Source organism: Oryzias latipes, chromosome 23 (assembly GCF_053564925.1).
Source record: "Oryzias latipes strain Hd-rR chromosome 23, Olatipes_Hd-rR_3.1".
Taxonomy (NCBI): Eukaryota; Metazoa; Chordata; class Actinopteri; order Beloniformes; family Adrianichthyidae; genus Oryzias; species Oryzias latipes.
In genome coordinates this window covers 560,443-573,024 of record NC_136259.1, presented here as the reverse complement: position 1 = coordinate 573,024, position 12,582 = coordinate 560,443, and the positions used below count along the sequence as shown (strand labels likewise).

General features: G+C 46.0%; 1 protein-coding gene across 4 annotated transcripts in view; it reads left to right on the top strand.

Annotated features, from left to right (window-relative positions):
* The first annotated feature begins 6,031 nt into the window (after positions 1-6,031).
* LOC101158741 (copine-8) overlaps positions 6,032-12,582 on the top strand; it is a 126,090-nt gene continuing 119,539 nt past the window's right edge. The window contains exon 1 of one of the 4 annotated variants that reach the window (XM_023952457.2): positions 6,032-6,391. In XM_023952457.2, coding sequence (XP_023808225.1) covers positions 6,294-6,391 — 98 coding nt within the window. In that variant the 5' untranslated portion in view covers positions 6,032-6,293. Of the gene's footprint in view, positions 6,392-6,494; positions 6,785-6,863; positions 6,900-12,582 lie in introns of those variants that run through there. The other 3 variants (XM_078941880.1, XM_078941879.1, XM_078941881.1) reach the window with 3 other exon arrangements.

The window sequence follows — 12,582 nt, the reverse complement described above, 5'->3', positions numbered from 1 at the left end:
CTCTTACAGGCTGCAGGGAATCCACTAAAGTTAGGCTGGTTTCCAGGCAACCGGGGGGGGTTAAAGGTCCCAACTATTATTAAAATGAATCTAACTCTGGCTTACATGAAAATCCGGGCTATGAAATGAAATACTTGCAGAACAGACGAGGTGAATAGTGAGGATGAAGAGCGGTGGGAGTCTGCCTCATTTCTGCCTTTAAGCTAATCAGGCTGGAAAGGACAGTTTATGTCCTTTTTGAGCTTCTCCTAAAAATAGCATCACAGCAGCTGCTTTAGGACCCGGTAAGCCGTGACACGGACTGAAGATCTGCAGCTACAGCCTCCAGCTCCTGTTTTCTCTGAGCGATAACGTCCAAAAACGCTCCACAAAGCTGCCGGGGCTTCTGCTCCTGCAGGGAGGAGGCTGGAGGGCAGATCTTTAGGCTGAGCGTCTGCTCTGCTCAACACGGTGAAGCTACTGGAACTGAATCCTCTGCTGCTAAGAGGTTACGTTTATGAAACTGCAGATCAGCATAACGGTGTCAAAGCCGGTTGGACCTGAAGTGTCCATCAGCATCAAACTGACTCCACCCTTCAGGAATGCAGACATTGGTGAGAGAAAACCTGTTTCTGCTGCGTGAGACACAGACGCTTGTTCAGTGCAGAGCAGGACGGTCACATGGTCTTTCTGAAAAGGATCTGAACACGGAAGCTGCTGCGGCGTGAGGCCCTCTCAGGTTCAGATGGTTAAACACCAAAAAGCTGATGTGCAGCGGGGAAAGAAGAATCCCACAAGTCTGCATGCAGTTTGAAACCTTTGCAATGGGAGAAGGGGGGTGGGGGGGGGGCTGCAGAAAAGAAGATCTGATTGATCTGATCAGATCAATCTGATCTAACCTGATCAGTCAGATCTGAGCTTCTCCTCATGGCAGCTGGTTCTTCTAATCCAACATGCATAAATCATGTCAGGCACACTGTGTCTGTCTGTACTCCATGACATTCAGAGACCAACACTTCCTGGTACAATCAGAGTCCACATCCCTGCAGATGTCTCCTTTCTGTTCCATTCAGCACAGACAGAACACTGACAGCCCTCAGCACTTCCATGCCCTTATATGGTAACTCATGTCAGTTCTGCTTGTCCAGTGTATGAATATATGTCAACACACACATAATGTTCCTGTGTATAAAGAGCAGAGTAAATGTTCAATCTAATAAAACATGTAATCCTTCCACACATGCAGTACCTCCTTATGCCTCTAGGGAAAACAGTTAAGGGTCAAATACATTTGGATTTGGAAGAATTTGTTAGTCTGACGCCGCTACACGCTAGCATAGCATAGGATAGCATAGCTAGCACTGATCGATGATCGACATTGTAGTCGTCTTAGACAAACTTCAGCCGTTTGTCTTGGACTCATCCAACCAAACATTTTGACGCCGTGTTGCTTTTAAAATCACTTCAAAATCAGTAAACTCGACCAAAATGGATCCACATTTAAGGCGTTCTGGTTCTACGTTTTATAGTGCAGAAGTACGGTAAACTGAACGTTGTGGCTTCAAAGCGCTGAAAGGTTTAATATCCCGCTTTTCTTAAGCCTTTTAGAGTAAAATATCTCCATATGTAACCCTTGTGCTATCATATGACCCCCCCCTTCCATTGAGGTGTTCTCCCTACCATGACAAAGGTGGATAAAGGTGGAAAGATTTCATGTAATCCATGGACACCAGTGAAGATCACAAATCATTGAAGAAAAAAGGTTCAGAGCTCTGTCTAGTGGGTCTAGATGACCCAACTCCCAACGGTAAAGTGCCTAGGATAGAACAAGGGATATCCTAATATCTTACCTTTGGCACACTAAAGAACATTTTTTAGTAAATGATTTTTCTCAGTTCTTTTCCTACCTGGAAGACGACTCGATCTCTGAGGCTCCGCCTTTCTCTCCTTGTGGGCTCCGCCCATTTCATGACATCCTCCTAGCGTGGGCCTCAGCAGCGTTTCTCCCAGAAAAACAAACACCAGGGGCCTCATTTATAAAACTTTGTGTAGGATTTGCGTCAGAAGTGGCGTACGGATGAAACATAGGACGTGCGTACGCACAGAAATATTGGGATTTCTAAAACCGTGCGCACGCACATCCTACGCATCTTTCCCTTAATAAATCACAACCAATTCTAAATGCTGCGCAGCTTTTGCGGCTTCATGACACGCCCATAGTTGCCCATAAATAGTCCGTGAAACGCCCACAAATGAATATTCATTGATTGCGAAACCATAGCATCACAGAGAGGAAATCAAAAAAACGTGACTTCACTCAATGTGAAGTAGAAGTTATCGTTGGCGAGGTGGAAAAGAGGAGAAAAGTGTTGTTTGGAGGGCACAGTGTGGGCATTACTAATGCCAAAAAGGCACGTGAGTGGCAAACGGTGGCAGACGGTGGCCGGTCCGAGGTTGTGAGGCTACAGCGCTCCATGGGAGGGAGGGGGGGACCGGAGCGCCAGATGCACCGGGTGACACGCCTGGTTCCTCCGAGTGCTCCTCTGTAACGCCGGGCCCAAAAGCCAGCAGAGGTCCAACAGGACAGCTGGAAGAAGTCAGAACCGGCTCATAAGCCACTCGTCCTCGTTTGCCAGCAAGTCTTCTTGCTGTCTAAAGATGCGTTCACTCCGAATTCTTCCATTTGCCACATCTTCTAAGAGTACAAGATCAGCCATTGTGCGTCATTACGCATTGTGATGGGGCATTTTATTTCCCTCCATTTAATTACATCTGACAAGCTACAGATGTCGGTAATAATCCACGTGGAAATGGGAAATTGATCAGCACAAATGTAATTTCTTGTTGCTTTCTGAATGGTTGAGACATACGCCATACATTGTTTTATCAAAAATAAAACAAACTAAAGGCATATGCATGAATAATTCCATAGCTTATGAAGAAATGGTTTACTATGAAAACAACTTTCCCCAGTGGATAATTAATACATCTCTCTCTATCTATCCATCTGTCTGTCTATCTGCACCTCTATCTGCTCCGCCAGACGGACACACTGACGAGAACATCAGTTTTGTACATTAGTTCGTTCTGTTAACTATATTATTTATGAGGATTAATTGCTTCTTTTGTGCGTACGCAACATTTATAAATGAGGCCCCTGGGCTTTATCAAAGATGGATGTTCATATTGTTCATAGAAATGAAAGCGTTTAGCCGCTAGCTCCACAGAGAAAGTGGGTGTGTCTGTCAGCCTGGGGGCGGGGCTTGCAGCACAGACTCTATGTAACGTGAGGACTCGCTGGTTAGGGTGAGGGTCTAAAGCTCAAAACCACTTTGGGGATGTTTTTAGTGAGGAATAAACATAATAATAACCTAAAAGCTAAAAGAAGCTGATTTTCTATAATATGGACCTTTGAAATTGCAAAGAAACATCAAACATTCTGCTTGTTCTACATAATTGAGCTAAAAGAAATCTTTTAAATTTTGTAAACTCTAATTTCAGGTGATTTGAGAAACTTCTCCCGTCTGTTCGAATTCATTTCTGGGTTTCTGACTCAGTTTTCTTTTCATCCACAGACTGACGGACATTTTTCCACATCTGTGTTCAGTCAGTAGAGGAAATTCCTCCCAAGCGATGGCTTCATGTTTAATGTTCAGGGAGTCTGCAGCTGAATGCTGGTTTATGAGGATCAATATTGTAAAAGCTGCTGATGTGAGGAGCCGTTGCTGGTTCCTGGTCCACGGCGTGCTGAGTCGGCGCTGGCCCTGGCGTGTCATCTTCTCAACCAGACCATCCAGTGTTTCCCAACAGGTGCTGTGATAGTTTTGATACCAAACTCTGGGTGTGCGGTTGCAGGAGCCATCGCTGTACTCAGAAGTGTGTCCAGTAAACACTGAGGAACACGGTCAGGTAACGTCCTATCGCTGCAATGCAAGCATAAAGTGACACACATGGGGGGGAAAGTGTTCAGTTCAAAATGAGTGTAACCCTTGTGCTATCCTAGGCACTTTAACGTTGGGAGGTGGGTCATCTAGACCCACTAGACAGTGCTCTGAACCTTTTTTCTTCAATGATTTGTGATCTTCACTGGTGTCCATGGATTACATGAAATCTTTCCACCTTTATCCACCTTTGTCATGGTAGGGAGAACACCTCAATGGAAGGGGGGGGGTCATAGGATAACACAAGGGTTAGTGTAGTTCAGTACTGCTTCTTTGTCCGTTCCTGTTTTTCCAGTTAGGATTTTTCTTTTGTCTTTCTTCCACATTTCCCTTGAAAACACATTTAGCCTTTCCAGTAAAAGGGTTTAATGCTCTAAAGCTGGGGGGTCAAACTCATTTTGGTTGGGGGGGCACATTCAATCCGTCTATGCAGCAACACTTCAAAACACAACGAAATGTCCGAGAATCTTCATGAATTCACTGGCAACAGATATAAATGTCTGGAACTTTGTGAAGAACCACTGTAGTTATTATACAGAGAAAGAATACGACTCAAATACAGATCTAATCATGAACTGTCAATCATACATGTTAACAGCAGAAGCTTCTATTGAATCACCAAACTAGTGAGGAACACCTGCACCAATTCAACACAGCTGTCAGAATAAATGCAATCTGACAGACCTGGCTAACGGCAGGAAAGGCCTTCCAGCTGCAGAGCTCTGACTTTAAATATGTGAACAGGACAAATACGCAGGGCGGGGGGGCTCTTTACACACACAACAGTCTGAATCACTAAGTTGTGGAAACAATGTCTGGCTGTATTGATGATGTCATGGAACATATATGTGTAGAGATCATTATGGAGAGACAGAGTAACATCCTTGAGGGGGTGGTACTGTCATGATTAGGGTTCTCTTTCTGTTTCCTGTTTTATTTTGACGGTTCTCCCTGCCTGTCTTGCTTTTGAGTTGGACTTCCTGGTCCCAACCTCCCCTGATGGTTTTCAGCTGTATCTGGTCAGTCCTGTTTGTGTACTTGTCTTGTCTCTGCCGTCCTCTGCGGTGGTCCAAACCGTCTGCTTCCCTGTTTGCCTGTTAACACCCACAGTTGATGTTTTTTTGGTTTCCCTGCTTGGAAGCATCTTTTGTTTATCTAAGAAACCTCTAGCACTTGGAACCGCATGCCTCCCGTCTCTGCATTTTGGGTCCTTCATCAACCCCCAACCTGACAAATAACTCCCTTCCAATGAACATACAACAAATGTTCAAGGACAGAGACGGTTTAGAGTTACAGTGTAAGAAATCCGCTGAACTTCAGAGAGCAAAGCATTCATATTCCAAAAAAGAAAATGATCATTTTGTGGTGTGGATTTATGGAACAGACTGGATGAAGGTTTAAAACAAACCTAAAGTTTACGTGTATTTAAAAAAACCTACAAGTAGTCTCTGATGGGACACCCAAAATGGGTGGGGTCAGACAAGATTACTCTTTAACCCACTGCTCTTCAAGCACTCTGTCTTGTTTCATCTGTCTGCTTTAACCCTTGTCCTATCCTAGGCACTTTAACATTGGGAGTTGGGTCATCTAGACCCACTAGACAGTGCTCTGAACCTTTTTTCTTCAATGATTTGTGATCTTCACTGGTGTCCATGGATTACATGAAATCTTTCCACCTTTATCCACCTTTGTCATGGTAGGGAGAACACGTCAATGGAAGGGGGGGGGGGGGGGTCATAGGATAGAACAAGGGTTACATATGGAGATATTTTCTCCTCCAAAAGCCCAACCAGACATTTTGGTTACTAAACAAAAACACAGGATAGTCTGTTATTTTGGGTGGGCTATACTTCACTGTTCTGGTTTCATTGTAAATTGAATTAGTTTTATGATCAATAAAATCACACAGTGTGAAGAGTTGCTTAATTGTCTTCCCATGACTATTTTATGAGTGTTTTTGGTTTTGAATCTGTCCTTCAGTGTTTTCTCTGTGGCTGAGAAACCAAAATCCCTCAATGACACCATGGGGGGCTGAAGGTGGACCCCGGCCCTGATAAAAGGTGAATGTGGCCGTGGCAGCAGTCCACCCGGACCAGAAACTGGCCCAAAGTGACGTGAACAATGAGGATGTGGGCGGGAAAAGAGATCTATGGGAGTTATGGCAGATTTATATGAGATCATCACTAAGGTCACTAAAGGCGGGACTGAAGCGGGGGGGGGGGGTGACCGGGGGCCCGGGAGGCGGGGGGAGGGGGTGACATCACATCGCGCAGCTCCTCGCTTCTCCTCCGCTCCGCTTCCCGCCTCGGAGGCACACCTTCATCTCCGGTGAGGAGGCTGGACTCCGGGAGGCGGGAAACACCTTCAGACGCGATGACCGCCAGTTTCCCGAACATGGCGTCTGTCGGAGACATCGACCCGCTCAGCGCGTCCATCCCGGCCACCAAAGTTGAAATCACGGTGTCCTGCAGGTAAGAGTCCACGTCCGTCCGGGACAGAGTTCTGGAGTCTGGGTCTGGTTCGGTTCCGTTTCCGGGTTGAATGTCTCTTTGGGGGATTCTTTGACACTTCAGCGCCGTAAATACCGACACCCAACGTGACAAGGTGCGACTTGGCGGAGCGCGCGGGGACTTGAACACTTTCAGCCGGTGAAACGCCGCGCGCGCGCGCCACAGGCTAACACCAGTAGAACGAGCCAGATGTGAGAGCGGGCTCGTGCGCTGCGGGCTCGTGCGCCTCGTCCGTTGGGGGCTTGTTCGTGACCGACACGGTCCAGGGCGGCTCGTCTGTTGAACGGAAGTCTCGGAGTCTCCTTCGAGGAGGGCTGTCCCCCTTTAAAGAGGAGTTTCCTCCCGCACGCGCCGGTAAGCACGCGCTCGTGAGGGTCCGGTGACTGTCGGTGGGCTGCTGGCCGCACTGCTCGGTAACGGGCTTTGAGGAGAAGCGATCCCGGGAACTTTACGGCGAGGTTCCCTCCCGGTGAGACACGTGAGCGTCCCCGGCAGGGGGAGGAGGAGCCGTTGGTGGTTAACGGTAGATGACCTCTGACCTCTGCTGTGTTTTCCTTTTCCCATTAAGTCCGCTAAACGGAAAGTATGTGACCCCCCACCCCGTAAACGGTAGAGCAATTTAGAAAAACAGTCATTGTGTGACCCCCCCCCCCCCCCCCCCCCCCCCAGCAATAATAAGAAGCAGAAAAGGTTTCTAGCCTTGGTAGAGCAGTTACCCCCCCCCCCCCCCCCCCCCCCCCCATGACAATCACGTTTCTTCTATTGTGGCGTTTCTGTTACCGTGCAGGAAATGCAGCTTTAAGTTTCTTTTCTGGGTATTTGGTTTTTCAAATCATTGGGAATCAGGAGCAGACGGAAAGATGCTGGTAGACATAAAACCACCAACGGCACCAGCGACCCGCTATAGAACCACAGAGTCTGTGTTGACCTGGTCTGAGCTGGAATCTGGATCAGAACTGCTTCCTCGCCTGTTTTACATCTGATAAATTAGGATAATAATTAATAATAATTGATACTTTAGTTATTCCACAATGGGGAAAGACCTCTCCACATTTTGACCCCTCCCCTGGGGGGAGCAGCGAGCTGCAGACTAGCCACGTTGGGGGGATGACAGCTGGCTGGGGAGAGCAGGAATCGATCCTGCTCTACCGCCTGAGCTACACTGAACTGCCACCCAGGGAGTGAGGGGCTGTAAGCTAGCAGGAGGGGAGGGCAAACTACGGCCCCCCTCCATGTGTGGTCCGGCCCGCTGAACAATATCAGACCCCCATGTTTGTTTGTTTGTTTTAATCTGGCCACACGATCAAGACGGGACATCCCCCCCCCCCTGCAGTCTGAGCTCCAACCTGAAACTTTAACATCTGTCAATCAGAACAGAAGACAGTCTTCCCTTTCTACAGTTTCACGGTTTAGATCGTTCTTTTAGAGATTATGCTGGTTTTTTAAACACCCTGTTCTGTGTCCTGATTGGCTGGAGACCCTGTCAATCAATCTCCTCCGTGTCTCCAGTACAGAAACGTGGAGCTCTTCAGATCAGAAATCTGAGATCGATCAGATCTTTGTTTTCATTCTAAGATCCTGGACTTAATTTCTATGAAGGTTTGAGAATTTAAACCAGAGAAAAGGTGAAAATGTTCATGTCTGTGTGAGGAAAGTGTATTTATGCAGTGAGGAGTTTACTGCCATAAACCTCTGGAATCATTCTCTGTGGGTTTCACCGATCAGGGTTATTTGTAGAACATAACTCCTTCAATATACGAGGGACTCTGTTCTGGTGAAAAGGTAACAGATAAATGATTAGCTGCAGCAGAAGACACAGAAATGAGCTTTTTCATCATTACTGTGTGAGAAACAGACGTGCAGAACACAGATCAGCTGCTCAAACTGAGAGACGTGAGGAGCTCTCTGCAGAATTATGAGGAGAGGATCCAATATTTGTTGTTTTTTAATGTATCAGTATATTTTCCTGAATCTTTGTCTTTGAAATCATAGAGTGTTATTTGGTCATTGTTTTATTTCATAGATAATGTTATTTATTTTATTAAAAGGGTCATGAATGAATGAAACTTTATACATATATCACTTTACAACACATTGAAGGAACCAAAGGGCTTCACAATAAAAAATGATCTCAAATGGGAACAAAGGTTTTAAACCAGAAACTCTAGAATATTCGGTTTTAGAATATCATTTTCAGTATAAATGTTTTCATCTACATTCCATGTTATTCATTCTCACTCCATGCATCTGCTCCTGGTCCGGCCCTTCTATCCAATTTTAGAACCCAATGTGGCCCCCCAGTTAAAATAATTGCCCCCCCTGCTGTACACGGATGTATGGTGGGATGTAGGAGCGTGTGGTCACCATAGAAGCTTGTAGTTCCTCAACAGAGTTCTCTAACCCCAACCATGAGACTCTGGATGAACTCCTCCTCCAAGGTTTCTGCTGGATGAGAATGAAGTGACTCATTCTGACTCCGTCTGCTGTCAGGCCTGAGCGAGGCCGGCGTGTTGCTGTTGCGTGTTGGTTTCATGGTTTGGCCTTCTTGCACATGTTTCAGTAAACATTGCTGAGTAGAATGAGGTTACAGACGCTGATCTAGGCTTCATCAAACTGAAGACAGTCGTCCTACTCCAGTGGGCGTCATTGTATCTGTGTTGGTAGCACAAACAAATACTTTGCTGTCTCCTGTTGGTTATATCTGTGTTCCCCGTGACATAAACACGATCACAGTAATTCTGAAGTATAGTGGAATATGGACGTCTGGAACAGGATGCCATTAAAAATGTCATCCAGACCATTCAGCGGAGCACAATGGTGAAGTAATGACTTTAGCGTGGCATTTCTCTGCGCCCTGCTATTTTTAGAAGCACCACTGAAAACATATAATGATTCACTTTAAATGACTATATTCAGATGCTTGTGACAGAAAGTCATCAAAAATCAGCTGCAAGTCTGAGATCCTGTAGTTACTGTATCTGCATTTGGATAACAGAGGTCATGCCGTCTTCCTGCAGAACACTTGAACATGCTTGCAGACTTTGCTGGGTCTGAGTCACCCCACTGTCAAGGCTGGCCGGTATGTGCGTGTCAGTGACTGGTCCTTCAACCGTAGGGAGCGCGGGACGCCGCGGTTACCGCCAGGTGCAAACTCACAGGTTTGGATGAACCCGTGTTTGGGGATGTTTTCTGGTTCTGCACGAACATCTCCATGGTTACCTTGAAGTTCCCCGATGAGTGTGTGTTGGGCGGGTAGTGTTTCAGTGAGGCGTTCTCGCAGTGGCGATGGTCACCGTGAATCAGTTGTCATCATGCCAGACAGCCTGGCTTGTAATGTTTGCTGCATGGCTCATCTGAGAATGGACGGGAAAAAGTCAGAAGAATTTAAAGTTTGGTGGCATCTCTTGTAAATCTGAGCTACAGCCTAGCGTGAGGTTCTGGCATTGACGGTATGTGAGAACCAGAGGGAGTGAGGGACTTCCTACTCCAATGACATTAAGGCTGCATGCAGACCGGACACATTTGGTGCTTAAAGTGAACCAGCGATGGAGAGGACCCTGCTCCGGGAACAGGAACCACACTCTGACCCGTCTTTGGAGGTGGTTTCGGTTCGTTTCCAATCAGACTGAGCTTTGGTTCGCTCTGAGATTCCTGAATGCAATCCGTCCTCGGAGCGGAACAGCTGAACCAAAATGGCACCGGAGCGACGTAAACAGGATAGAATGAAGCAACAGATGCTTAAACCAACACAATAAAACCACAACGATGAGACACATCAACTCATTAAAATGTGGACGGGTGAATTCAGACTCATAAAACAACTTTTAACGTGATCCACATTGCTTCTCACTGTTTTCCCAACAATCTATATGTCATAAACACGTATCGGCGTACCTTCATACCAGACGTCTCCTCATTGCTACAGCTGCTAGCATCCTCTGAGTCGAAGCAAACACGCCACGTCTTCTTGTCAGTAACCGCCGTGCAGCACGAACCACGACTCCTGCTGCTTCATCAGTGCGGTGATCAAAAATCCCATACCGTCACAGCCCTAGTTTATATCTTGTGGGACACAAAAAGTGACTTCTCCAGTACCGATAGCAGAACTGTGGAGGTCAGATCTTAACGATACTGCGGTCCTGAAGAATGTCGCCCAGGGGCTCGTCCAATACCGGGGCTCGGTACCCATCCCTAGGAAAGGGGCACGGTGGAGAACAATCACCGAAGTGGTAGCTTTGCATATAGCCAAAGTCATGGTACCCATAGATACGGTGGAGAAGACGGGGTTTCTTCATTGAATTCAAACCTTAGAGCCCAGATGTGAGCTGTATTGTTAATCCTTTAGAAAATGCTGCTACTCTCACGGTGAATGTTTGTCTGCTTCTAGTCTGGACGACAAAGTCTGACTGAAAACACAGCTGGGACTTTGATTCCATGACCGTGTTCATTTATTTATTATTCATCCCAGAAATGAGGGTAACATTTGGCTTGAGTTTGATTAAATAAAAGTAAAAGTTGCTTTAAGTTGTCTGGGGTGTGTACTTATTTTTTTCCTTAAGTGGGGGAGGGGGAAATAAAATCAGAGATTTGATCTTTAGGCCATATCGGCCAGCCCTATCTCAGAAACTGTGGAAAACGTGTTGAGTTGACTACAGATCGGTAGAAAATAATCTTTACTCAATTTACCTTTTCCTATTTTATCACGATCATGGCAGGTGAGCACATCAGTGACGCAGCCTGACGGCGCGTCACTGATGTGCTATTGGGCTTTTTTTAATAAACATACTGGTTTTCTCTGTTTATGCATATGTGTAAACATTTAAATAACCGTTTATTGCTGTTTTTGCCATCTTGTGAGTTTTGGACAAGCTGACACCAAGATGTCAATAAATGTTTAGATGAACATGCAGGCCTGAATTCAGTCACCATTGTAGCAACAGGGATGCCGCCATGTGGGAGCCAGAGGAAGTCAGTCAGCAGTGGTTGGTCCGATTTGGTCTGGGTCATCGTTTCTATGGCAACCACTCTTCCCAGTTAGGCGTGAGTTTGGTGGGAGTCCACGGCACGCTACACAAAGTTTGTCAATGGAACGTTTTGAATGTTCGGCTTTAGACCACAAACGTTAATTGATGCATCTGATTGGTCAATTTACAACTTGAATACTTGCACTGCAGAAAAATATCATGAAAAAAGTTAGTGTTAGCAAGAACAGATCCAGAACGGTTCTTCTGACCAATAGAATGACTGACAATCAGCTGTTTATTTCTATTGACGTCTATGGGACTCTGGCTACCTGGATCCAGCGGGACTTCCTGTTTGGAACGTGAGGGGGAGGGGTCACTCAGTCCAGTTGTCTTTTACAGTCAGTGGGTTTTGTTAAATGACCGAGCAAAGCAGGAGCTCTGGAGTTATTGTTAAGATGTATTTTCTTGCTAAAAACCTTCATTTTCCATCATTTTACATTTTGATTTTGCCACTTTAACAATCTTCTTCAAGAAACCCAAAGATTTGTTCAGAGACAAACCTTCTGCAGCAGCTCTTGGTGTGGAGTGGGTTTGGAATCGATGCAGACGACGTCTTGATTCTGGAGGCCAGAGATCGGCTCAGACTCCCTTTTATTCTGATCAATGGGAGAACCTGAGGTTCTGGCTGGGATCAATACTGCAGCAAGTCCACCTGCTGCGTCTGACAAAGCCACACATACGTTTAGAGTCTGCTTACATCTACTGTACAAAGAGTGGCACCAGCAGAAGCATTACAGCCTGATGTACTTCAGCATTTTCCACCCACATGGAGCAGTCTGGGAGCCGTGGATCCGGCCACGAATGCCTTAAAAAAGACTCATTATTTCCAAACACAGGCTGTTCCTTCTGTTTCTGACAAACATACCACATCTATGCTCACTAATACTTGCTGGAATGCAGTACTTTGTTTCCAAAACATCATATTTTTTCCCCTTCAAGACACCAAAGGCACCAGTGCTGCTTTTAGTTAATGACTTCTAGGAATAATTGTAGCTTGGCGGCACCCCTACCCCTTTTTAAGCCTATGTGGGCCAGAATGTGTTTCTACTAATTAAACTTCCAAAAAGAAAAAGCCTCGCTTTATAAATAGCACAAAAAAAAACAATAAATCCCCCGTTTGACTTGAAT